This window comes from Chanodichthys erythropterus, chromosome 10 (assembly GCF_024489055.1).
Source record: "Chanodichthys erythropterus isolate Z2021 chromosome 10, ASM2448905v1, whole genome shotgun sequence".
Classification (NCBI taxonomy): Eukaryota; Metazoa; Chordata; class Actinopteri; order Cypriniformes; family Xenocyprididae; genus Chanodichthys; species Chanodichthys erythropterus.
In genome coordinates, this window is record NC_090230.1 from 35,452,100 (window position 1) to 35,476,775 (window position 24,676).

The window sequence follows — 24,676 nt, forward strand, 5'->3', positions numbered from 1 at the left end:
ATCACATTATTCTCATCTTGTGTAAAAACAGTCCAGCTTAAATAATGTGTAAAATTGACAGCCCTAATTTTCATGCAGAAAATAAAAACATAACTTCTATCTATCTGTACAGAACTCTCCTGGTAACCTAAGCATGAGCAACCAGCCTGGAACTCCACGAGATGATGGAGAGATGGGCGGAAATTTCCTCAACCCTTTCCAGAATGAGAGCGTATGTCATTTCCTCGTCTGCAAGTGCATTTGTGTTTTAACTTTGACAAGAGCCACTGGGTCTCATTCACTAAGCATGCATACTATGCACAAATTTGTGTGTGAAATCTACGTACAAACGTTTTCACGATGAAATCATGATTTATCAATAACTTTCGTTCTAAAATTTATTCTAAATTTACAAAAAAATTTAGGAACAACTGAAACCACTTGAACGTGAAATCCCATACTCTTGCTATCTTTATAAACATGTTAAGATGACATTTTACACATAGATATAGATCCTAAATATATTTCATCATATAGCTGTGCATGCTGTCAGCGCGTCTTTAGAGAGTGTCATGTTTGCTGAGAGCGACGAAAGGAAAGCGTGTGTGGAAAGCCCTTATATGGACATGGTCTGGGTGTGTTTTATGCAAATTACTAACCTCGGGCACGCAGTCGCTAATTTAGAATACTGCACATTCATCACCATTAGAACAAGGTTAAGAACAAATTTGTGTTGTGAATTAAAGTTTTCGTGAGAAGTTCTAATGTGCGTATAAATACGAATAATGTATGCAGTTATTAGTGAATGAGACCCACTCATCTTGAATTGATATTTTGAGAGTTCATTGCACTGTCAAAAACAGTCTGAAAACAAAACCAAAAATGTACAAAAACCTTGCTTAACATTCTTAAAATATTAGGGCTGCCCCCAACCAAAGATTTTCCTAGTCAACCTCCCAGTTGTTCATAAGCCAATCAACTATTCACACAAACACTTATTACGTAATTATAGTGCACATTTATCTAGGTTAATTTTAGTGTGAGCGGCCATGTAAATTGGTTATCGTTTGGCTACTATTTACATGATTTAAATTATTAGCCATGTTTGAGGTCAAGAATGGTCATAGATTTCCTGCCTGACTTAATTACAACATGGACCAGCTGTGTTAATTATCATCTACATTTACATTTAGTCATTTAGCGGATGCTTTTCTCCAAAGCGACTTACAAATGAGAATAGTAGAATCAATCGAATCAACATGAGAACAACAGTATGTAAGTGCTATGTGAAGTCAATGTTATGTCAGTAAAGTGCTCATAGCAAGGATTTTTTTTTTTTTAATAAATACACAAATAGATGGAAGAAGAATAGAAATCAAGGTAAGTGCTACTATTACTGGATCAAGTGCTGACGAAAAAGATACGTCTTTAGCATTTTTTTGAAAATGGCTAAAGACTCAGCTGCTCGGATAGAGCGCGGCAGGTCATTCCACCAGCCAGGAACAGACCCAGAGAAGGTCCGTGAGAGCGATTTTGTGCCCCTATGTGATGGCACCACAAGGCGCCGTTCACTTGCAGAACGCAAGTTTCTGGAGGGCGCATAAGTCTGAAGTAGTGAGTTAAGGTATAGCGGTGCAGAGCCAGCAGTCGTTCTGTAGGCAAACATCAGAGCCTTGAATTGGATGCGAGCAGCTACTGGCAGCCAATGCAGACGGATGAAGAGAGGAGTGACATGCGCACTCTTCGGTTCGTTGAGACCAGTCTGCAGCATTCTGGATCAGTTGTAGAGGCTTGACAGTGCATGCTGGAGGGCCAGCCAAGAGAGCATTACAATAGTCCAGTCTGGATAGAACAAGAGCTTGAAGAAGAATTTGTGTGGAATGCTCCGATAGGAAGGGTCTAATCTTCCTGATGTTGTACAAGGCAAATCTGCAGGACCGGGCAGTTGTAGCAACATGATCTGTGAAGCTTAAACAATCATCCATCACCACTCCAAGGTTCCTGGCTGTCCTGGAAGGAGTAATGGTTGACAACCCAAGTTGAATTGAAAGGTTATGATGAAGTGTTGGGTTGGCACCGACCACAAGCAGTTCGGTTTTTGCAAGGTTGAGTTGAAGGTGGTGGTCCTTCATCCAGGCAGAAATGGCTGTCAGGTAATCTGCGACGCGACCAGCAACTGTCGGATCATTTGGTTGGAAGATGATCATCTATCTATGATCATATCATCATATCTACGATCATCTATCATAGACTGTGTGACATCACCACTTCCTGTGTTTTTTTGTAGTTGTTGTTGTTTTTATGTGACCAACCATCTAGGGCTGCCCCCTTATAGTCGACTGAATGTTAGTCGACGAGAAGAGGCTTAGGCGACCAAAATTTTATTAGTCGGTTAGTCACCGAAAAAAAAAAAAAGTCCACAGGAAGTGGCGAAGTTGCACAGTCTGTGAGGGACAGATCATTAATGGCCGGTCCCTTTGGTAATTACAGTATGTCGGGCAGGAAATATTCGCCTATCATCCATCAACCTCAAATATGGCTTATCATTTGAAACATCTAAGGCAGAAAGTATACTTATAGTTTTTTTTTATGCATACAACCAAACGTACAGCCTATACTTTACTTGACTCGTATGCATACACAGGCGTTCGACGCATGCGCATTGTGACAGTTATAACCCATGTAAACATCTTTGTATTCTTTCATGCTGGATTTGTACAAATGAGGGTACTTTCTAACCTCTTCGCGTAAGCCTCCATTGTTGCTGTAGCTTGCATGCGTTCCCGTCTGTTCTGTTTATGCAGTTTTTCTTCGACTACCTTGTGAATCAATGCCCTCAGGGCGCGGTTGCCACCTTGTGGATAAAGTAAATACTGCCAAAAAATTAGGGATGTCCCGATCCCCATTTGATTTTGAGTATCTGCTGATACCGAGTCCCGATCCGATACTTAATAGCCTACATAAAAAAGAATAAAGAAGAGCGAAAAAACAGATCCAGGAACAGTGCTTTTCAGGTATCTAACAGTTTTCAAATAGTAATCAAATATAAAATATCACTGCATATATCTTTACTGTATAAAATAAATAAAGATTAATCATTTTTGAAGTTACAAAAACTATTCAGTCAAGAGCAGTGAGTGATTTCTTTGCAGGAATAGTTGTTTTCCCTTTAAGACATGCACGATCTAGTACATATACTGTTCCACATGCGCTTTCTTTCTCGACTAATATACGTTCACTTAAGACATAACCGACTATGTTTGCTAGGATACTCGCTAGGACGGGCATGTTGACATAATTTTTGTATGAATGTGGCCGCCGAAGCGCAAGACTTGAAAGAGAACTATTTGCGCGCTGACTGGAATAAGCGTGTGCACGCTTCGGATGAGCGCACACAAATCTTCTCGCAGCGCGTGCGAGTTCTCTTTCACGTCTTGTTCTTTAAGGTTTAAATCAGCAAGGCTTAAATTAGTTAGTTTAAACACAGACAGCAACGTGTGCTGTTCAGGTCTCACCTGCGCTCGCGCGCTATCAACACCCGGGTGATGACGGCGTAAATGACTGGACATTAGAGCAGACGGCACTCGCAGTTAACAGTTTACAAAGAGTGACTGTTTTGTCCACGCTTTCTGATTATCGTTGTTGTAACGTTTTGTGCATCCATCGACTGAAACATACATTATCTGAACTCTGTCTGTTTTCCACGTTGCTATTTTAGACAAACCATATTAACCAATAGATGCGTCGTCATTCGAGATGGACCGCAGTGCAAGTGCGGTCCGTAAGTGGAGAACCGTATGGTTGGATTACCGAGAACCGTTGCACCCCTAATACATATATGTCCGAGTCCTGATCGGGAGGTAATGTCCGATTCCGATCGAGTCTGAAACCACATGATCGGGCCCGATTTCCGATCATGTGATCGGATCTGGACATCCCTACAAAAAATTAAATGCGCATGTGCGACCTGCACGTACAAAGTAAAGTAAGAAAAATTGGCTGTGCGCGTTCAGTACACGTGTTCTATTCTGATGACGAAATCTGCGTTGTGCGCACTGTATGCTGACTCCCGCGTACACGTAAAAAGTAAAGTATACTTTGGGCTTAAGTAGTAGCTTCTTTGATTGGCTGCTCACTCTGTCATTAACCTAGATAAATGTGCACTATTATTAGGAGCATATCCAAGTGTTCATGCAGAGTGTGGAAGATAAAGTATAGCACGCTTACTGTGTGACGTGCTGGCGCGATCACTTGCATTTTTTCCTAACAGTGGAAACGACTTAAAATACTCCATCATTTCTGTTCATACAGAGAATAGTTATACATCGTTAAAAACTGTAAAGTGAAACTGTAAACTTTTATTTGTGTAAACTCAAAATATCAACAAAACATGCTTTTGTAAAATAAAGAAAACAAACAGGATGTGCTTTCTGCTGTCTCAAAATATATCTATAGAAAGCGTGAAATGTCTGCTTTTAAACTAACCAATTCAAATCGAAAAGAAATATTCTCTGCTATTCTCTCTTCGACTAATGGCTTAAATGAACTAGTTGACTAGAAAGTTGACTAACGACTAACGTTCTGGTCAACTATTAAGTGGCAGCCCTACAAAATATAATGCTAAAAGTGTATGGTATGACCCCTTTAAAGTTCTCAGAAACACACTCAAACTCTTTTTTAACTCTTATGTCCCTGTAGTATTCTCCAAACATGACCATGAGTGTGTGAAGACCTCATTTGGAAATCCAGCTGGATTCCACCACATGACACAGAACTTGTGCAAGCGCGCTGTAGCCAGCCCTCTTCTGCTCTCTGAAGAATATGGGTCCAAGCCTCTCCTTTCTCTCTCCTTCCTTCATTTCTTTTGTTTTCAAAGATCATTCTTTCACCTCCTCGGCCGCGTCATACCGAGGGACAACGCTGAACCACGTTGGGGCGAGAACGGCGAACCAACAACCTGTCTATATTTACGTATATCTTTGTGTATATATGTGGGTGTACATTCAAAGTTACATGTGCATGTGTGTATGAAAGGACGTATATTGATCCTTGTACGAGCTTGAAAGAAAGACTATGGACTTGAACTGTTTTTAACAAAAACAAATCATATTTTCTTGAAATATGATGTAAATCGACAGATCTATGTTAACGGATTTATCGCAGGAAACACTTATTAGGATGCAACGAGGGTTGTGGTTTGTTCGTAAAATGACTTTGTGCAGAATCACAATGATAAAAATCAATTTCCCAGCAAGTACGCACTGTAATTGATTCATAATCGTCTTTGTGTCATCGGCGAGAGAGTTTGATTTGTATTTTATTGAAACAGGTTGAGTTGCCGCTAATGGAAATGTGTTTGTAATTCCAACTGACGTCTGTAATTTATCATTTCGTACTGCATTCGGCCTTCAGACATCTGTGCTCCTCAAATGCAGTCCAATCTGATCAACACCCTGGAGTTTTGTCTGTATATACAGGAGATTTATTTTTCAGGACGATGCCTCCGAAGAACAGCCATTACATACGTACACTTAAAAAAATCCATCGTGCGCCATTTTGCCATCTTAACTGGGGGATGCGGAAGGAACGTCCTCCGGAACTGAACTGAGCAACTACACAAGATCATCGCACTAGCTTCACTTATTGAAGAATATTTCTATCATGTTTTGAAAATACTCCTAATCATGTGACATACACAGATACAACGTTTACTTCTCTTATATTATGACGTTTTTCTTTGTGAAAATCTTTGCATGTGAATACGGGAAGTAAGGAGGATTTTATGGAAAAAGGAAACTGGTCCATTCAGAGGAAGGGCACATGGATGGGAATTATAATTCTGTACATCTGTCATTCTAATAATCAACTTATTTATACAGCCGTTGTTGTGTCACCCGGAGAAACTGTGATTTGCTTTGCTTTTTTATTTCAAGTGGAATTATTATTATTAATATTATTATTATTATTATTATTGCGAAATTTCTAAAATATATATGTGAATTTTTTATAGCTTGGGGATCTGATTCATCTGTGTCTCTGTGAATTATTTAAAACAATACTGTACAATATCTGAGGTGTTTTCGTGTTTATTTGCCCCTTTTTGCCCCAGATGTTTGCCTGATGACGAGAGACCTTATCATAAGTGTATTTTCATTTGACTTATTTGATGTTTAATTTTTGATTTTGTGAAGTGTTTATTTTCTACCTTGTGTTGACTTTTGTAAATACACAGAGAAGTTTTGGATATACTATACTGATATAAAGCTTCTCATTGCTGTTTAACAGGCTGTCAGATCATTTTGTTTGTATTTTGTGTGTGATTTTATGTGTTAAGCTACTGTCCATAACTCATTTTTCTGTTTACATGCGAGAAAATACAGTATGGACAAATTAGAAGATACAGATTTTTCAGTGGATTAACTTTGTAAAGGAATAAAGGAAATTGTAAAGGAAATTAAAATTTCCTGATAATTTGCTCACCCCCATGTCATCCAAGATGTCCATGTGCTTCTTTCTTCAGTCGAAAAGAAATTAAGGTTTTTGATGAAAACATTCCAGGATTTTTCTCCTTATAGTGGACTTCAGTGGACTCCAAACGGTTGAAGGTCAAAATTACAGTTTCATTGCAGCTTCAAAGTGTTCTTTGCGATCCCAGACGAGGAATAAGGGTCTTATCTAGTGAAAAATTGTAAAATTGTAAATGCTCATCTTGAACTAGCTCTCTTCTTCTCTATTAGAATTCCAGCAGTATAGATGCTGCTAAGTGTATTACTGGGATTCAAATAGAGAAGAAGAAGAGAGCTAGTTCAAGATGAGCATTTATGGTTAAATCTTAATTTTTTTTTTTAGAAAATGAGCGATGGTTTCAATATATAAGACCCTTATTTCTCATCTGGGATCATGTAGAACGCTTTGAAGCTGCACTGAAACTGTAATTTTGACCTTCAACTGTTTGGAAACCATTGAAGTCCACTATATGGAGAAAAATCCTGGAATGTTTTTGATGAAAACTATTTTGGACTGAAGAAAGAAAGACATGGACATCTTGGATGACATGGGGCTGAGTAAATTATCAGGAAATTTTAATTTGAAAGTAAACTAATCCTTTAAATACAAGTTATTGAAATAAACTACTGTATAAATATGTTGATATCATAGCAGAAACTAAGCGGTCCACGTTTTGATTTTCTTTGAAGGGTTAAATCATAATCTGGTTTGGTATGATTCTTGCTGTTTTGTTGATTTGTTTTTTGTCTGTAAGGAAAAATAATTTGTGTAATGTTCATTCATTATTAATTACACACATATTCCTATTGTTTTTCTAAGAAATTTTTTTTCAACAGTCCAGGGCTTTTTGGGGGCCTTAACGTGCTCAAAACCTCATGAAAATTGGCACACACATTGGAATCTACAGCCATTAGGACGCCGCAGAGGATGGGACCCGGGCATGGCACAGGGGCTCTACGGCGCCCCCTTGAATGGGATGTGAAATCTTGGTCCATATATAAAACACCCTTACATGTTTTAGTTTGAAAATCTGTACACATATAGACCTCATTGGGCCGAACAACTTTCGTGCTCTAAGTTATACGCCAGCTCAACAGGAAGTCAGCTATTATGGGTTGTTTGAAAAACGCATGCTCTGGAATTTGATAAACTACTCCTAGGCGATTAATCACCAGACTCGGTCAGCATGAATTCAAGACATTGAGGATGGTAAATTGCGAGTGTATTTTTGATATCTCAAATGGTTTGGCTAAGCAACAGATTGATGGCGTGATAAGGGAAACAGGAAGTGTGTTATAACTTCTGCATACACTGATCTATCCCATGGGACATAAGCTGGCACACACTCATTAAAAGTTCAAAAATGTAAATGCATGAGAGAAAGAGAAGAACAGAGATATGGATAAATCTGAAAAAGTTGCGAAATGATGCGAAAGAGAGCTCAATTCAGTCTGGTTTTTCTTTGCGCACACAGAAAGTCGCCTCTAGACGGTGCACACGTACTGAATTAAGCTCTCTTTTGCATCTTTTCGAACTTGAACAGACAAATATAATTAAAAATATAAAATAAAAATTATGTCAAAATGTTCATTTTGCGAGTAGTCATGTAATAAACAGATTTGGTTATGTCTTAAGTTAAAGTCCGCATGAACCATGAAACTATTCTTTTGTGTGGATTGACTTGCACGGATGAATTTTTCACCACAAAACTAGACATTTGAGCTTACAAAATAAATAAGGTCAATTTTGATTTCATGTGTACTTTAATGTAAACAGTTGTGAGAATATCATATGAGTGTTGGATCTGTGCATTCTGCCTTAAAGTAACAGCAGCCTAATAAACCTGCTGCTGTCCATAATTAGAGTTAATCAAACAACAAAAGAAAAAGAGATGGTTTTACCTTAATATTATAAAGCGACAAGAATACTTTTTGTGCGCCAAAAAAACTAAATAACGACTTTTCAACAATATAGTGATGGGCCGATTTCAAAACACTGAAACAAACCTTTCAGCTGTGCTGCCATTCTGGATTAAAGAAGAATAGGATACAGGAGATGGAAGTTCAACACTGTTATTTCTAAATATAATCTCAAGTCATTTTTGCTTATATAATTGAATTAGTCATTGAAGGTCGGCAGCAAAGACATTGGTTAATAAAGTGAGGTTAAATACATAAAGTATATTTGTGTCATTCAATATAGTTAATTATTACAGGTTTGCATAAAATTCTGAGATTACATTTCACTGTTTTTATTCATTTTGAGAAATACTGAATGTTTCTGTGCAAGTGAGATGAGTAAATACATGTTCACATTTTGTAGAACTACAATAACCATCATGTTCATACAGCGCACGCAACACCTCTGCACTTTATTTCTCTCAACATGAGGACAGGAGAGCTGTCAGTCAATAAATGTGATTAGATATTTTGTTGTAAATTGAAAAAGTAATTTGTTACTTTTCTAGTTACTTGAAAAAGTAATCTGATTACCTAACTCAAGTTGTAATGCGTTAAACCCAACACTAGTTATCATGCATTATATTTTTTGTTCTTGGTGTCTTTCTTGATGTTTTGGAGCAACAGAACTCAGTTCTGCCATAGTACTGTATATTACATCAGTCCACACTCAGCAACTTTATGGCTCTGACAACTTAATAAAACACACACATGGTGATTACATCATAATCCATGTGTCATAAAAGGGACTGCAGCACAGGAGTGGTTGTTGTGCAGAGACATGGTGTCCTGCAGCTTGTAGTAGCTCAGGTATCCAGCTCGGTCATTTGGTCCACATCACATGGTCCCGCAGAACGTCCAAGTTGGCAAGACTTGAGGTCACCTGGCATCGGCCTTGATAAGAGCCCAGGAACAGACTGACCTCCTGTCATTTCAACACTCCACATCTCTTAACAAAGCTTCATGGATCAGAACTGGTCAAAAAGAGTGTTAGATACGGACGGATCCCATGAGAAAGGACGGAGGAATGGGTCTGGCCCTGTAGCAGTGCAGATGTGCCAGTCCATCCTGCCCTGCCATGCCAACCACCAGGGAGAACTGGGTGCAGGACAGCTGCTGAAGTGGATAGACACCATCGCCTGTCTGGCAGGTGAGTGGGACTGTGGAGGAGTTCAGGGTTGGTAATCATGCAGAAGGTTGCTTGTTTGAGTCCCTTACACACATTTATTGAATGGTTACGATATTATATATCGTGACTTTTCATTTCGACATTAACATTTGTGAGATTTATTCCAAATGAACTATTTTGAAGTAAAAAGTCAGACCATTCCCATTTCAGAACTGGAATAGAAGACCATGTTGGTTGTGGTGTTTAATAATTTTTAGAATTCTGTTGATATTTAATATTTCAAGCATCTTCATAACCTGTACACCAACTGAGTGGAATCATTCAGTCTGAATGTATAGTTTGTTGCTATCATGACTTCAGTTAAAAATATAAGCCTTCATAGAATTATATAGTAAAATTCAGATTTATCTCTTTGACTGGAATTCTGATTTTATCTTATTATTATTATTATTTGAGTATTATTATTTAACCATTATAAATAATTAAATATGTATTATTCTAAATGAATATTATTAAATATTAAAATAATGTATTATATAATTATAATATTTTAAAGAATTATTAAATAAATATTAAAATAATCCATTAGATAAAATATTTATTAACTATTAATCAATTAATATAAATTGTGAAATATTAAAATAAATTTAAATTAAATATGATTTATATTTTAAGCTGTATAGCGCTTTATAGGGCTACAATGCAAATTATCGGATTAAACATTACAGGAATCACTAGTGACGTTAATGATACCCTTCTCAGAATGTAATAATTAAAAATTATACAAGTTTACTCCACTGGCCCTTTTTCCAAAACAACCTTGTGTGTTATCGAGCCATCAGAGTAGGTTAAGATAAGCTGTCACCTTTGGACTACGAACAAGGAAGGTAACTTGCATCCATACACCTTTCACCCTCAAATCCTGCATGAATCCATTTGTGTCCGCCGCTGTTGGAAGAAAAGGGGGCTTGAGGAAGACACACATTAATAATTTACACATGTCCTCTTCATCTCCTTCCTGTTTCTGCTCCAGTTCTGCACACATGAAATATAAATACCAGTGACATGCAAAGTTGAACAATGTAACTAAGAACAACATGTGTACCATCTTTGAGGGTTCATATAGTGGCCCGTGTTATAAATCTCTCTGTCTTTGTTCTTCATTTCTTCTTTTAAGCTGAAAGACATGCAGGAATTGCGTGTGTAACGGCTTCCATGGATGATATCCAGTTTGAACAGACTGTAAGGTACTGTGTCCTTTATCACGAGATTTACCTACCCTTGTTAGTCATGAAACAACATCAATCAGATTTTAGAGATAGGTTTAAGGCTTGTTCACATCAAATACGATAACTATAATCATAAATTTAACTATAACGATAACGATATCTTTCTGTTTATCATAAGCAAACTGCAGTTTTGTCGTCTGCCGCTTTAAAGGTGCCATCGAATTGAAAATTGAATTTACCTCGGCATAGTTGAATAACAAGAGTTCAGTACATGGAAATGACATACAGTGAGTCTCAAACTCCATTGCTTCCTCCTTCTTACATAAATCTCATTTGTCTAAAAGACCTCCGAAGACCTCTGTTACGTAACAGTCGGGATCATTAATATGTACGCCCCCAATATTTGCATATGCCAGCTCATGTTCAAGGCATTACACAAGAGCAGGACTACTGGATCTGTGCACAGCTGAATCATCAGACTATGTAAGCAAGCAAGAACAATAGCGAAAAATGGCAGATGGAGCAATAATAACTGACATGATCCATGATAACATGATATTTTTAGTGATATTTGTAAATTGTCTTTCTAAATGTTTCGTTAGCATGTTGCTAATGTACTGTTAAATGTGGTTAAAGTTACCATCGTTTCTTACTGTATTCACAGAGACAAGAGCCGCCACTATTTTCATTATTAAACACTTGCAGTCTGTATAATTCATAAACACAACTTCATTCTTTATAAATCTCTCCAACAGTGTGTAATGTTAGCTTTAGCCACGGAGCACTATCAAACTCATTCAGAATCAAATGTAAACATCCAAATAAATACTATACTTACACGATTAGACATGTTGCATGACGAACACTTTGTAAAGATCCATTTTGAGGGTTATATTAGCTGTTTGAACTTTGTTTATGCAGTGATAGAGTCGAGAGCTCAGGAGGGGGTGGAGAGCGTGAGCAATTTAAAGGGGCCGCAGCCTGAATCGGCACATTCCTAATTATGCCTCAAAATAGATATAGTAAATAATAGGCAGTTAAAAAAAATAATTAAAAAAAATCCATGGGGTATTTTGAGTTGCAACTTCACAGACACATTCAGGGTCGAAAAAACGTTCGATGACACCTTTAAATGCTCAAGTTCTTTAAAGCAGGATGGATTCTGATTGGCTGTCAGTGTTTTTATCGTCCATCAGCTAGAAAAAATGTTCTGAAAGTGATTCCAACGATATTGTTTATTTGTACCATTATTGTTATAGTTGTAGTGTAGACTCTGCTATTCTTTTATATTTAGAATGATTTTTAGAACTACATCTTTATCATTATCATTATAGTTATCGTCCTCGATGTGAACCTTTTTAGGTCATGTTTAGAGTTGGCAAATTTTGTTCCAGGAGTATCTCATGTTATGTGGTAAATTTATCTCTTATCATATCATATCTATCTATCTATATTTCAGGGTTGGGCAGGTTATCAATATAAAAGCCAGAGTTAACAGGGCTTTCAACACGAGTATGGAGGTAAAACCAGACCAAACGCATTTACGGTATTAAATATTAACGGAATAACTATAATGCATCCCAGTGTCTGATCAGGCCACTGTTTTATCAGGTGGGCATCTATGTAACAGTACAGGAGGTGCTCAGTGGGGTCACGAAGAGGGTTTGCGTGGCCTTCTCCACATTCGTCGCCAGACCGACAGGAACTCAAAAGGTGAGGAAACTGCAAAGAATGCACCCTAGAATTTAGGGGAAATACCCTATTAAGCGCACTCAAATCTAAGTATTCCACCGATCAAAAGTCTGGGGTCAGTAAGATTTTTTTTTTTTAAATAATACTTTTATTCAGCAAGGAAAGGACACATTAAATTAATCAAAAGTGAAAGCAAAGACAATTAATAATATTATAAAAAATTTCTTTTTAAATTTATATTCATCAAAACAAAACAAAAAATCCTGAAAAAAAGTATCACGGTTTCCACTAAAATATTAAGCAGCACCACCATTTTTAATATGGAAGAGGATTAGGGCCAAGCAATAATAAAAAAATAAATAAAACCATCTCAAGATTAAAGTTGTTAAATTTCGAGAAAAAACTCGTTAAATTTCGAGAAAAAGGTTGAGATAAAATGTTGAGAATAAACTCGTTAAAATAAAAGAAAAAAGTTGTTAAATTACAAGAACAAATTCGTTAAATAATGAGAAAATGTAATTAAATTTCGAGAAAAAAGTCGAGATAAAATGTTGAGAATAAATTCATTAAATTATGAGAAAAAAAGTCATTAAATTACGAGAACAAATTTGTTGAATTACGAATTTGTTCTCATAATTTAACGACTTTTTTCTCGTAATTTAACGAGTGTAGCTGCAGACACTAAATTTAGTATATAGAATATTGCTTTAAAATACCAAGTAAAAACCTCAATGTTGCATTTGATTTATTACTTTTAATTTGAAATTTTTCATCAAAACCCAGCAAATTTTGCTGCTGTATACTAGTAAAATAACATCTTTATGAATTCTCAGATAGCTAAATATTAATGTGACATCTAGAGAGAACAGCGACACATGATCACAAATAACTCAAGACCGGAACATATGATCGGCTCCAAAAAGAAAGCCATATTACATGAGCCGTGAAACAACATTTTCTCTCAAGCTTTGACTTTTTGATATATTTATATTCATTCATGATTCTTCAGGTGTCTCTGAGACCCTTGGATGTTCAGGGCTCCGTAGAGGAAATGCTGGAACATTCACTAGCTTCAGAGAGACGACGGCTCCGTCTCTACAATGAAGAGGCCTTCAAGAACCTCATGAAGGACTATTACAACCTTCAAGACAAGGGTTAGTGCTTTACTTGAAGGGATAGTTCACCCAAGAATGAAAATCATCCCATGATTTACTCACCCTCAAGCCATCCTAGGGATATATGACTTTCTTCTTTTAGACGAACACAATCTGTGTTATATTATAAAATATCCTGGCTCTTCCCAGTGTTGTAACGGCATTAAATTGTGCCTGAGTTTTTGAAGCTATAAAAAGCACATCCATCCATCATAAAAGTAATCTGTAGGATGTAGGCGTAGCGTAAGCTTAGGTGAACTGACGAACATGGAAGCGCAGACGATAAAGCAAAACACCGGTGTCATGACAAATCAGGTCCTCACTCGAAATCAGGTCTCCCAAAACTGAAGTTAATGATTATCCTAAGTATATATGAATGATATTTATTTAAAATACGCATAGCTTACTATATAACAAAGACTATAGAATAACACAAGACGTGTCACTCGAATTGTTTTGAATGGGAGAAAGTGTAACTCACAATATGGCGGAATAAGTCCCGCCTTCTAAATAAGAGCCAATCGCCGACTGGTAAAGTCATCGCGTCACTACAGCGGCTGTTAGAATCACCGGTTTCTACAACAGTTCTACAACAAAAAAATACAGGTTTTTTGTCATGATTCGAGCGTTTAGAAACTAAATTTATGAGCCGGTTGTTGTTAGATTTCATCTGTGATTTCAAATATGAAATTTAATCGTAAGGTTGGCGAACAGTTTTGGAGAATTTGATGTTTCCCCATTCAAAGAGATTGCATGATGCCCAGGATGCCCGAGAGGCGTTTCAAAGATGGCCGCCGAGTGAAATGACTTGTCTTAAAGGGACTTTGTATATAATCAATCCTAATGAAGACCCGATTTCTCATTGCACTGCAGGTTGTAGACTGCATTTGGGAAAATGTCTTATTTAGGAAAAGTAACTGTAATAAAATTGACTGTTATTTCTTGTGAGGTGTAATATACTGTCATTTCTTTCTTAATTTGCAATCTAACAGTAACTTTTCTTAAATAAGACCACCTCGATGACTTACGCAGCCTTCAAATGCAATCACCGGAGGATGCAGCCTTAGAAACAAGACGCAGCTTAAAACAGCAAGTTTTAAAGAAAAATGCCAAACCACATGAATGCCATACGTCCAACGTCATATGTCGGGTCAGAGGTCAACCTGCTGCCTGAACTCAACTCTCTAAGTGTTAATGCGTGCTGCCGGAAGCCAGTGATTATAGTTTGTAAAGTTTTAAATAAATATGGATATTTTTCTTACAAAAACCCATTGCTTCACTTTTATTAAAGGTGCCATCGAATTGAAAATTGAATTTACCTCGGCATAGTTGAATAACAAGAGTTCAGTACATGGAAATGACATACAGTGAGTCTCAAACTCCATTGTTTCCTCCTTCTTATATAAATCTCATTTGTTTAAAAGACCTCCAAAGAACAGGCGAATCTCAACATAACACTGACTGTTACGTAACAGTCGGGATCATTAATATGTACGCCCCCAATATTTGCATATGCCAGCCCATGTTCAAGCATTAGACAAGGGCAGCCAGTATTAACGTCTGGATCTGTGCACAGCTGAATCATCAGACTAGGTAAGCAAGCAAGAACAATATGGGAAAATAGCAGATGAAGCAATAATAACTGACATGATCCATGATTACATGATATTTTTAGTGATGTTTGTAAATTGTCTTTATAAATGTTTCGTTAGCATGTTGCTAATGTACTGTTAAATGTGGTTAAAGTTACCATCGTTTATTACTGTATTCACAGAGACAAGAGAGCCATTTTTAAACACTTGCAGTCTGTATAATTCATAAACACAACTTCATTCTTTATAAATCTCTCCAACAGTGTAGCATTAGCCGTTTACCACAGAGCACTATCAAACTCATTCAGAATCAAATGTAAACATCCAAATAAATACTATACTCACATGATCCGATCCATGCATGCAGCATGAATGACAAACACTTTGTAAAGATCCATTTTGAGGGTTATATTAGCTGTGTGAACTTTGGGTAACGCTTTAGATTACAGCCCGGAAAGTACTGCGTAATTACAACGAATTTACAGCAGAACTTTCAATAATTATAGTGTAACTATACAGTAAGTATGTGTAAGTATAGGGGAACAATATGTAAAGTATTGGGAATAAAGGGGGAACAACCAGGAAAATAACAAATTATTTATACTGTAAATATTTTATATCTAAGGGGTACCTATGACATAACTAAGGGGTAAGTATGACATTACAGGCCGTAAATTAAAGTGGTGCTTGTTACCCTCTTATTTCATGTAGTTACAGGGTAAGTAATTAATAAAATGCAAACAATTTGATATCACTGACTCCGAAACCTTTATTTGAAAAACAACTTTATTAAAAACAGGTCTACAACACTTATTATTCATTTTTTTAAATCAACTTTTCATTTCAAACTCCTGACAGAAAGTAACAAGTTTTGTCCGTTTTTTGGTTGTTGTTTTTTCTCACTTGGCTTCCTCCTGCTGTTGTTTCTCAGCTGATGAATCTTAAGAAGGAATCCCGTTGCTATTCTGTATTATAAGAAAATACAGTACACCCCGAAATTTTCTCATGGTTTAGGCTATTCATCTTTTCGCTTCTGACCAACTGTCACCAGCGCCTGCATGAAAGTCGACTTCGCGTTCGATGCGGTTCGATAAAGCAGCATGAAGCTTTCATGACGTTCTCGCGGGAGATTTGTGTGAAACTCGCGCGAGAACTGCCGTCTCTGTTGTTCTGTCTTGTTTGTTTCTCATTCTCATTATCTGTTATTCTGTGTATTTTGTTGTGAGCATTACTAAAATAATAATAATGAAAAAAGAAAAAAAAAAACTGACGGCATCCAACATCTGCGTGAGTTTCTCGGCATGCCTACGTCACGCTTCAAGTTACGTCACGCATGAACTCTCAACCCTCGCATGCACGCGCAGAAGACAGTCGGTCGAAAGTTTTAAAAATATTCAAATATTTGGCATTTGTATTACAAATACGTATCGTTTCACTTCAGAAGACATCGATTTATCCATTAGGGTCGTATGGATTACTATAGTTATTGCTGTTTGTGCTGTTTGATGCTTCGACTTTTAGGAACACGTGAGCTTGCATTATAAAGCGTTCCCAGATGATTTATTTTTTTCCTAAAATCCTTTTTGTGTTCATCTTAAGAAGGAAAGTCGTATACATCTCAGATGGCATGAGGGTAAAAGATGAGTAAACGGTGAGCACATTTCCGGGTGTTCTGTAATTTTTAAATACAGAATAGCAAATGGGATTCCCTCTTAAGTTTCATCAGTGGAAAGAAAGAAGAAGAGGAACAAGAGGAGGAGGAAGCCAAGCAAGAGAAACAAATAAGAAGTGTTGTAACTTTAAATCTGTTTTGAAATAAGTTGTTTTTCAAATAAAGTTTTCCAAGTGATATGACTGTTTGCGTTTTTATTTATTTATTTATTTTTTATTTTTTTTATTAATTACTTACCCTGTAACTACATGAAATAAGAGGGTAACAAGCTCCACTACGGCCCGTAATGTCATACTTACCCTGTAACTAATTGAAATAAGAGGGTAACAAGCACCACTTTAATTTACGGCCCGTAATGTCATATTTACCCCTTAGTTATGTCATACGTACCCCTTAGTTATAAAATATTAAAAGTATGAATAATTTGTTATTTTTCCTGGTTGTTACCCCTTTATTCCCAATACTTCACATATTGTTCCCCTATACTTACACATACTTACTGTATAGTTACACTATAATTATTGAAAGTTACTCTGTAAATTTGTTGTAATTACGCAGTACTTTCCGGGCTGTAATCTAAAGTGTTACCGAACTTTGTTTATGCAATGATAGAGTTGAGAGCTTGGGATGGGGTGGAGAGCGTGCAATTTAAAGGGACCACAGCCTGAATTGGCGCATTTCTAATTATGCCTCAAAATAGGCAGTTAAAAAATGTATTAAAAAAATCTATTGGGTATTTTGAGCTGAAACTTCACAGACACATTCAGGGGACACCTTAGACTTATATTACATCTTGTACAAAAACGTTCGATGGTACCTTTAAGCCACTGGAGTCATATGGATTGCTTTTACTCTCATGTAGCCTATGAGCTATTATGTCACACCATTAGGTTACTTCAGGGGATTGTACTTTAATAACTTCACCATGTGTCATGGAAACAAACTTCATAGGTTGTGTAGTACTAAATTACAAAAGAACAACCAGTGGAAGGAATCCCTCGACAGAGTCAGCCAGAGGACATTAACGAGACTCAACTAGATCCGCTACAACCAGAACTTGGCAATGGGATCAAAAGCTCCAGTCACGAGTCAATGTGCACGTCCATCCAAAAAGTTGCTGCTGTTGATCAAAATCTGTTGGCATTTCAGGACTGTGCAGCAGGAAACACAAGGCAACCGTGGTGTCGACCGAGCTCACGCGGGTTGAGAGCATCGAGCTGGTCCTGCCGCCACACGCCAATCACCATGGAAACACGTTTGGGGGACAGATCATGGCCTGGATGGAGAATGTGGCTACAGTTGCAGCCAGGTATGCTTGCGCATTTTTTCGCATCGATTTTATTTGAAAATTTATTCTAAACCATGACCAAAACTCTGACATCATTCACAATTCTTCATGGCGGACCCTGCTGCTGAGCATTACTGATTTTACCTTGGTGTGGTAAAAGCAACATCTCTCCTTGGGATTATGGGTAGTGTAGTTCTTTACTGGGACTAACGTATGTGTTTTTCATCTTGTTTTGATTTTCTAGTCGTTTGTGTGGCTACTATCCTTCTCTCGAAGCTGTGGACATGTTCCGCTTCCGAGGTCCGTCCTGTGTCGGTGACAGACTAGTGTTCAAAGCCATGGTCAATAATGCCTTCCAGACCAGGTACAGTGAGCCTGACTGCTACAGGGCAATCCTGTAGAAAATGAGCTTCTTTTCATGCATTAAACTGTCAATACATAAATATTAATTAGTAACATAAAATTGTCTCAAATACAAAATAAAAAAATATTATTTAGAAATATTATATATTACATTGATTTTACTGAAAATAAAAAAGCTGCATTTTCAGGTGTTCAGACACGAACAACACAAGTGTGGTCACACTTATGAAGAAATGAAGAATAACAGAGGGATATATAATAACCTGTTAACTGTCATGGGCCCTCCGGTGGGCCCACAGCCATTACATATTTAAAACAGTAATATTCTATACTAAACCTAAACTAATCTTGACAAACTATATATCATTTGAAAGCTTAGAATCTCTAGTTTACATATTTGGAGACTGATTTTCAAAATAAATTACAGAGGAGCAGTAATTTATCAATTTGCAACAAGCATATTTTCATACTCATAAGGCATGTTCAGACCTTTATTTTGAAATAGCGATGAACATGAAAAATCATTAAAGATTGGTTGAAACATGTTTGTTTTCATGCCAAAAGATAACATCCATTCAATTCATGCATGTTATTTTTATGTTTATTAGAGGCTAAATTCATATCAAATTCTGCCAAACTTCCCATACTACTTCTATATAGGATGTCTACTTCATAAATTGTATGAAAATAATGTAAATATATGGTTCAGATCACTCAAACCATATATGGAAATGGAGGCGCCTTTATATGGTCAGTAATGGAGCTTGGTTGTCATCTAGTGAAAAAGTGTGGTACTGCGCCCAAACAAAATCTTACTGAAAGCTCATTTTTTGAGATATCAACCTGAAATTTGGAACACAACTTGTTCAGATTTTTGGCTTTGATTTCCTTGCAGATTTAGAGTAAAACTTGTTTTGTAAAATATATATTTTATATAAAATATAAAATATTATATTTTAACATTTTATATTTTCATAAACATAAACTTCTATAACTTTTTTTCTGTTTCACTTACATAAGTTATTTCAATTTATCTATATCCATATCTACAATCTATACTCCAAAGACTTCTTGAATTACAACCATTTAAGTTTGGATAGTGCATTTTCTTGTCTAAAACAAAAAGTGGGGGTGACAGTTAACAGGATAAACTGATGTATATTTTGAATACATTGTTCTCCTATTCTGCGCATCAGTGTGGAGGTGGGTGTTCGGGTGGAGGCGTATAACTGTGAGGAGTGGAATGAGGGGACACCAAGACACATCAACAGCGCCTCCATGATTTATTACATCCCAGGACGTGATGGTGAGCGACAGACTTTTCCTGATGTCACCTACAAAACTCTTGTGAGTTATCTACATATTCAACAACATGATAGCACACTTAATATTAATGTATATATATATTTCCTCATTAATGTACACACAGCACCCCATATTGACAGAAAAACACAGAATTGTTGACATTTTTGCAGATTTATTAAAAAAGAAAAACTGAAATATCACATGGTCTTAAGTATTCAGACCCTTTGCTCAGTATTTAGTAGAAGCACCCTTTTGATCTAATACAGCCATGAGTCTTTTTGGGAAAGATGCAACAAGTTTTTCACACCTGGATTTGGGGATCCTCTGCCATTCCTCCTTGCAGATCCTCTCCAGTTCTGTCAGGTTGGATGGTAAACGTTGGTGGACAGCCATTTTTAGGTCTCTCCAGAGATGCTCAATTGGGTTTAAGTCAGGGCTCTGGCTGGGCCATTCAAGAACAGTCACAGAGTTGTTGTGAAGCCTCTCCTTCATTATTTTAGCTGTGTGCTTAGGGTCATTGTCTTGTTGGAAGGTAAACCTTCGGCCCAGTCTGAGGTCCTGAGCACTCTGGAGAAGGTTTTCATCCAGGATATCCCTGTACTTGGCCGCATTCATCTTTCCCTCGATTGCAACCAGTCGTCCTGTCCCTGCAGCTGAAAAACACCCCACAGCATGATGGTGCCACCACCATGCTTCACTGTTGGGACTGTATTGGACAGGTGATGAGCAGTGCCTGGTTTACTCCACACATACCGCTTAGAATTAAGGCCAAAAAGTTCTATCTTGGTCTCATCAGACCAGAGAATCTTATTTCTCACCATCTTGGCAAACTCCATGCAGGCTTTCATGTGTCTTGCACTGAGGAGAGGCTTCCATCGGGCCACTCTGCCATAAAGCCCCGACTGGTGGAGGGCTGCAGTGATGGTTAACTTTCTACAGCTTTCTCCCATCTCCCAACTGCATCTCTGGAGCTCAGCCACAGTGATCTTTGGGTTCTTCTTTACCTCTCTCAACAAGGCTCTTCTCCCCCGATAGCTCAGTTTGACCGGACGGCCAGCTCTAGGAAGGGTTCTGGTCGCCCCAAACATCTTCCATTTAAGGATTATGGAGGCCACGGTGCTCTTAGGAACCTTAAGTGCAGCAGAATTTTTTTTGTAAACTGAAGATCTGTGCCTTGCCACAATTCTGTCTCTGAGCTCTTCAGGCAGTTTGACCTCATGATTCTCATTTGCTCTGACATGCACTGTGAGCTGTAAGGTCTTATATAGACAGGTGTGTGGCTTTCCTAATCAAGTCCAATCAGTATAATCAAACACAGCTGGACTCAAATGAAGGTGTAGAACCATCTCAAGGATCAGAAGAAATGGACAGCACCGAGTTAAATATATGAGTGTCACAGCAAAGGGTCTGAATACTTAGGACCATGTGATATTTCAGTTTGTCTTTTTTAATAAATCTGCAAAAATGTCAACAAGTCTGTGTTTGTCTGTCAATATGGGGTGCTGTGTGTACATTCATGAGAAAAAAAAATGAACTTAAATGATTTTAGCAAATGGCTGCAATATAACAAAGAGTGAAAAATTTAAGGGGGTCTGAATTCTTTCCGTACTCACTGTATATATAGTGGGCATATATATATATATATATATATATATATATATATATATATATATATATATATATATATATATATATATATATATATATATAATAGCTCTGACCCTCACTAAAGCCACATGAATCATATCATTTATTTTTTTTCAGGATGGAGAAAGACGATTTCTCGGTGCTATTGTCAGGAAGAGAATTCGCATGGCCAGGTACCTTTTGTACATAATTTTATTTATTTATTTTTTGAAGCACAACAAATTGTTTAGGAAACATACCAAATTTATTTTCCCAGAAAACACATTCTGTACTCAAGAGATGAGGGACCAATATCCGTGCCTTGGGACAGAAGTAATCAGGTAGGTAGTGTAGGTAGCCAACTAACTAACTAAGTTATATATGCAAGTTGAATTCAGTGGTCACATTTGTGTGCAAATGTCACTTTTGGAAATCTGATCAAATAAATACGTCAAGAAAAAGACTAAAAGTCACGATTGATATAATTTCCAGTTAATTAGTCAAGTTTAGTGCATTGCATTGTGGGATACTGTTTTCCGCACAATGGCTGCACCAAAAATCACATACTTCCCTACAAATGAAAAGAGTAGTATATCTGAATTCACAGTACTTGTAAAACATGATGATGGATGTAGTATGTCCAGATGATATTCATACTACACAGAACATACTTTTTTAGTGGTCCCAAAGTAATCACTTATTCAAAAGGAGTACCTACTCAGAGAGTATGCGATTTCAGACGCAGCCCATGTGTTCTAGTTCTTCACATGTAAGAAAAGTAACAGTGTACATACTGCAAACTACATAATGCTAATTCCAAACATACTCATTGTCCTTAAAGGGATAGTTCACCCAAAAATGAACATGATCCCATGATTTACTCATTCTCAAGCCATCCTAGGTGTATATGACTATCACTCTTCAGAGAGTATGACTATCACTTGTGTACAGCTGGAAGCCAGTTATTACAGTTTATAAAGTTTTAAATATGGATATTTTTCTTACAAAAACCAATTGCTTCACTTCAGAAGGCTTTCACTACCATTATAAAGCTTGGAAAAGCCAGGATATAGCTCTGATTGTGTTCGGCTGATAGGAGATAGTCATATACACCTAGGACGGCTTGGGGGTGAGTAAATCATGGGATTATTTTCATTTTTGGGTGAACTATCCCTTTAATCAGGACAAACCTTCTGTAACATCCCACAACATCTCTGCCCTCTGCAGGTGTATTTGGGGTATAACAACGTGGCTGCTCTCACAGTCTTAGCTGGAAAACGGGGCTGGGAGGCCAGTAACATCAACGATAAGGTCATCATTATGTTTCTTTTATTTTGATGCACCTAAATATGCCTAGAAAGTATATAAAGTGCTTAAATAACTTTGCTTGTTTTTGCAGGTAGGAGTTTACGTGCACGAGGAAGCAGATATGCTGTGTTTAAAAGTTGAGATGGAGGTCAAAACGACGGCTTTTCATGCTTTCTCGCTGCTCTCCGACCTGCGGTTACGGCCACAGTGGGACAGAAACTATCTGTAGGCGATCTGTGTCCCTCTATCTTAAATTTATTGTGTTAAAAGTTTTGCAATCACATATAAAATTGTGTTTCTCATCAAATGCATACTTCTGTTTTTCCTCCAGGAGCTGTGAAGAGGTGGAGAAAGCAGATGAGGAGGAAACCATATATCACATTAAATGCGCCACAGTTAATGGAGGCAAAAGTCGGGATTTCGTGTTCCTGTTGTCTAAAAGGCAGCCCTGCAAAAATGGGTATGATTCCACTGCTAACATGACTTGATTCTTTTTGTTTTTGGGATGAACATATCTTTAATGTGAAGCTCTAACTGTATTTTTATCCTCACAGAGACCCTTATGTCATAGCGCTCCGCTCCGTCACCGTGGCAACAGTTCCACCTGAGGAGAACTCCATTCGGAGCGAAGCTATATGTGCAGGATTCCTTGTTCACGAATTGGGCTATTCAACCTGCAAGGTACCAACTACTGTATGACATCTGAAACTATAAAACAATAAAACACTTTCCTGCTGAATCTGAACATTTCTGGCTGCTCTTCTAGGTGTCCTACTACAACCAGGTGACCTCTGGAGTGCTGCCCTATGTGGAGGGAAACTTAGCGGGCTGGTCCAAATCTATGGAAGAGACGGCAATGTCCTGCATTTCTTTTCTGGAGAGAGATGTGTTTACCACAGTGTTCTGATGCGCAACATTGTGGTTCTAGGATTTATTCTTTTTTCATTTAAGGCTATGTTAACGACTGCCACAATTAAAGGATTAGTTCACCCCAAAATTCAAGTTTTTTAATTAATTACTCGCACTCATGTTGTTCTAAACCCTTCAGATATTTGTTCATCTTAGGAACACAATTTATTTATTTTTTTGATGAAATCAGAGCTTTCTGTCTCTCCATTGACAGCTACGCAACTATTTTTTAAGCCCCAGAAAGGTAGTAAAGACATCGCAGAAGTAATCCATGCAACTCCAGTGGTTTAACCTCAATTTTACAAAATATTAATCTCAAGCGGGCATTCACGCAATATCTGCTTTCACGTCAACACAACACATATGAGTCATGGTGCTCGTGAATGCATTAGAGATTAATATTTTGTAAATAAAGTAGTAAATTATACATTTATTTTTATTGCACAAACAATGCACTCGCCTCACTTCATAAAATTGAGGTTAAACCACTGGAGTCACATGGATTACTTTAAGGATGTCTTTATTACCTTTCTGGGGCTTGAAAATGGTAGTTGCATAGGCTGTCAATGGAGGGACAGAAAACTCTCAGATTTCATCAAAAAGATCTTAATTTGTGTTCCAAAGATGAAATAAAGTCTTAAGGTTTGGAACGACATGAGGGTGAGTAATTAATGACAGAATTTTCATTTTTGCAGATTTAAATGCTCAAACTCTTTAAAGTCTGATTGGCTGTCAATGTTCTTATTTATCAGCTGGGAAGAATCTTTCTGAAAGTGATTCCAATAATATTGTTCCTCTGTGTTATCATTATAGCTGTGTGGTTTTGTGAGCAACCACAATGTTTCTTGGGGGAATGCAAAAGTTTTGCTAGTGAAGAGAAAAGCATAAAATTGTTCTTATAAATTTAATATACCAACAGAAAAAAAAAAAACACTTAATATCTCTCTTTTATAGAGTATATTTGT

General features: G+C 37.2%; 2 protein-coding genes across 6 annotated transcripts in view; both read left to right on the forward strand.

Annotated features, from left to right (window-relative positions):
* Window positions 1-7,407, forward strand: part of ssbp2b (single stranded DNA binding protein 2b) — a 95,478-nt gene extending 88,071 nt beyond the window's left edge. For 3 of the 5 annotated variants that reach the window (XM_067397536.1, XM_067397534.1, XM_067397537.1), the window contains 2 exons: window positions 113-211; window positions 4,678-6,496. In XM_067397536.1, the coding sequence (XP_067253637.1) occupies window positions 113-211; window positions 4,678-4,707 (129 nt within the window). In that variant the 3' untranslated portion in view covers window positions 4,708-6,496. Of the gene's footprint in view, window positions 1-112; window positions 212-4,677; window positions 6,498-7,322 lie in introns of those variants that run through there. The other 2 variants (XR_010896175.1, XM_067397533.1) reach the window with 2 other exon arrangements.
* A 1,827-nt stretch (window positions 7,408-9,234) lies between these two features.
* Window positions 9,235-23,960, forward strand: LOC137028574 (acetyl-coenzyme A thioesterase). Its single transcript, XM_067397542.1, has 15 exons — window positions 9,235-9,594; window positions 10,751-10,820; window positions 12,262-12,322; window positions 12,414-12,515; window positions 13,504-13,648; window positions 18,062-18,221; window positions 18,445-18,564; window positions 19,760-19,910; window positions 21,633-21,688; window positions 21,772-21,835; window positions 22,722-22,805; window positions 22,894-23,027; window positions 23,134-23,262; window positions 23,357-23,483; window positions 23,569-23,960. The coding sequence occupies exons 1-15, from the start codon at window positions 9,408-9,410 to the stop codon at window positions 23,707-23,709; spliced, it is 1,731 nt and encodes a 576-aa protein (XP_067253643.1). The 5' UTR covers window positions 9,235-9,407; the 3' UTR covers window positions 23,710-23,960.
* Window positions 23,961-24,676: the final 716 nt, after the last annotated feature.

What these genes read in the sequence shown, in the direction of transcription:
- LOC137028574 (XM_067397542.1), top strand. Translation starts at nt 9,408, where the DNA reads ATGGATCAGAACTGGTCAAAAAGAGTGTTAGATACGGACGGATCCCAT. An exon ending in CACCATCGCCTGTCTGGCAG is followed by an intron (nt 9,595 to 10,750) that starts GTGAGTGGGACT and finishes TCTTCTTTTAAG; the next exon opens with CTGAAAGACATGCAGGAATT. An exon ending in CTTGGGACAGAAGTAATCAG is followed by an intron (nt 21,836 to 22,721) that starts GTAGGTAGTGTA and finishes TGCCCTCTGCAG; the next exon opens with GTGTATTTGGGGTATAACAA.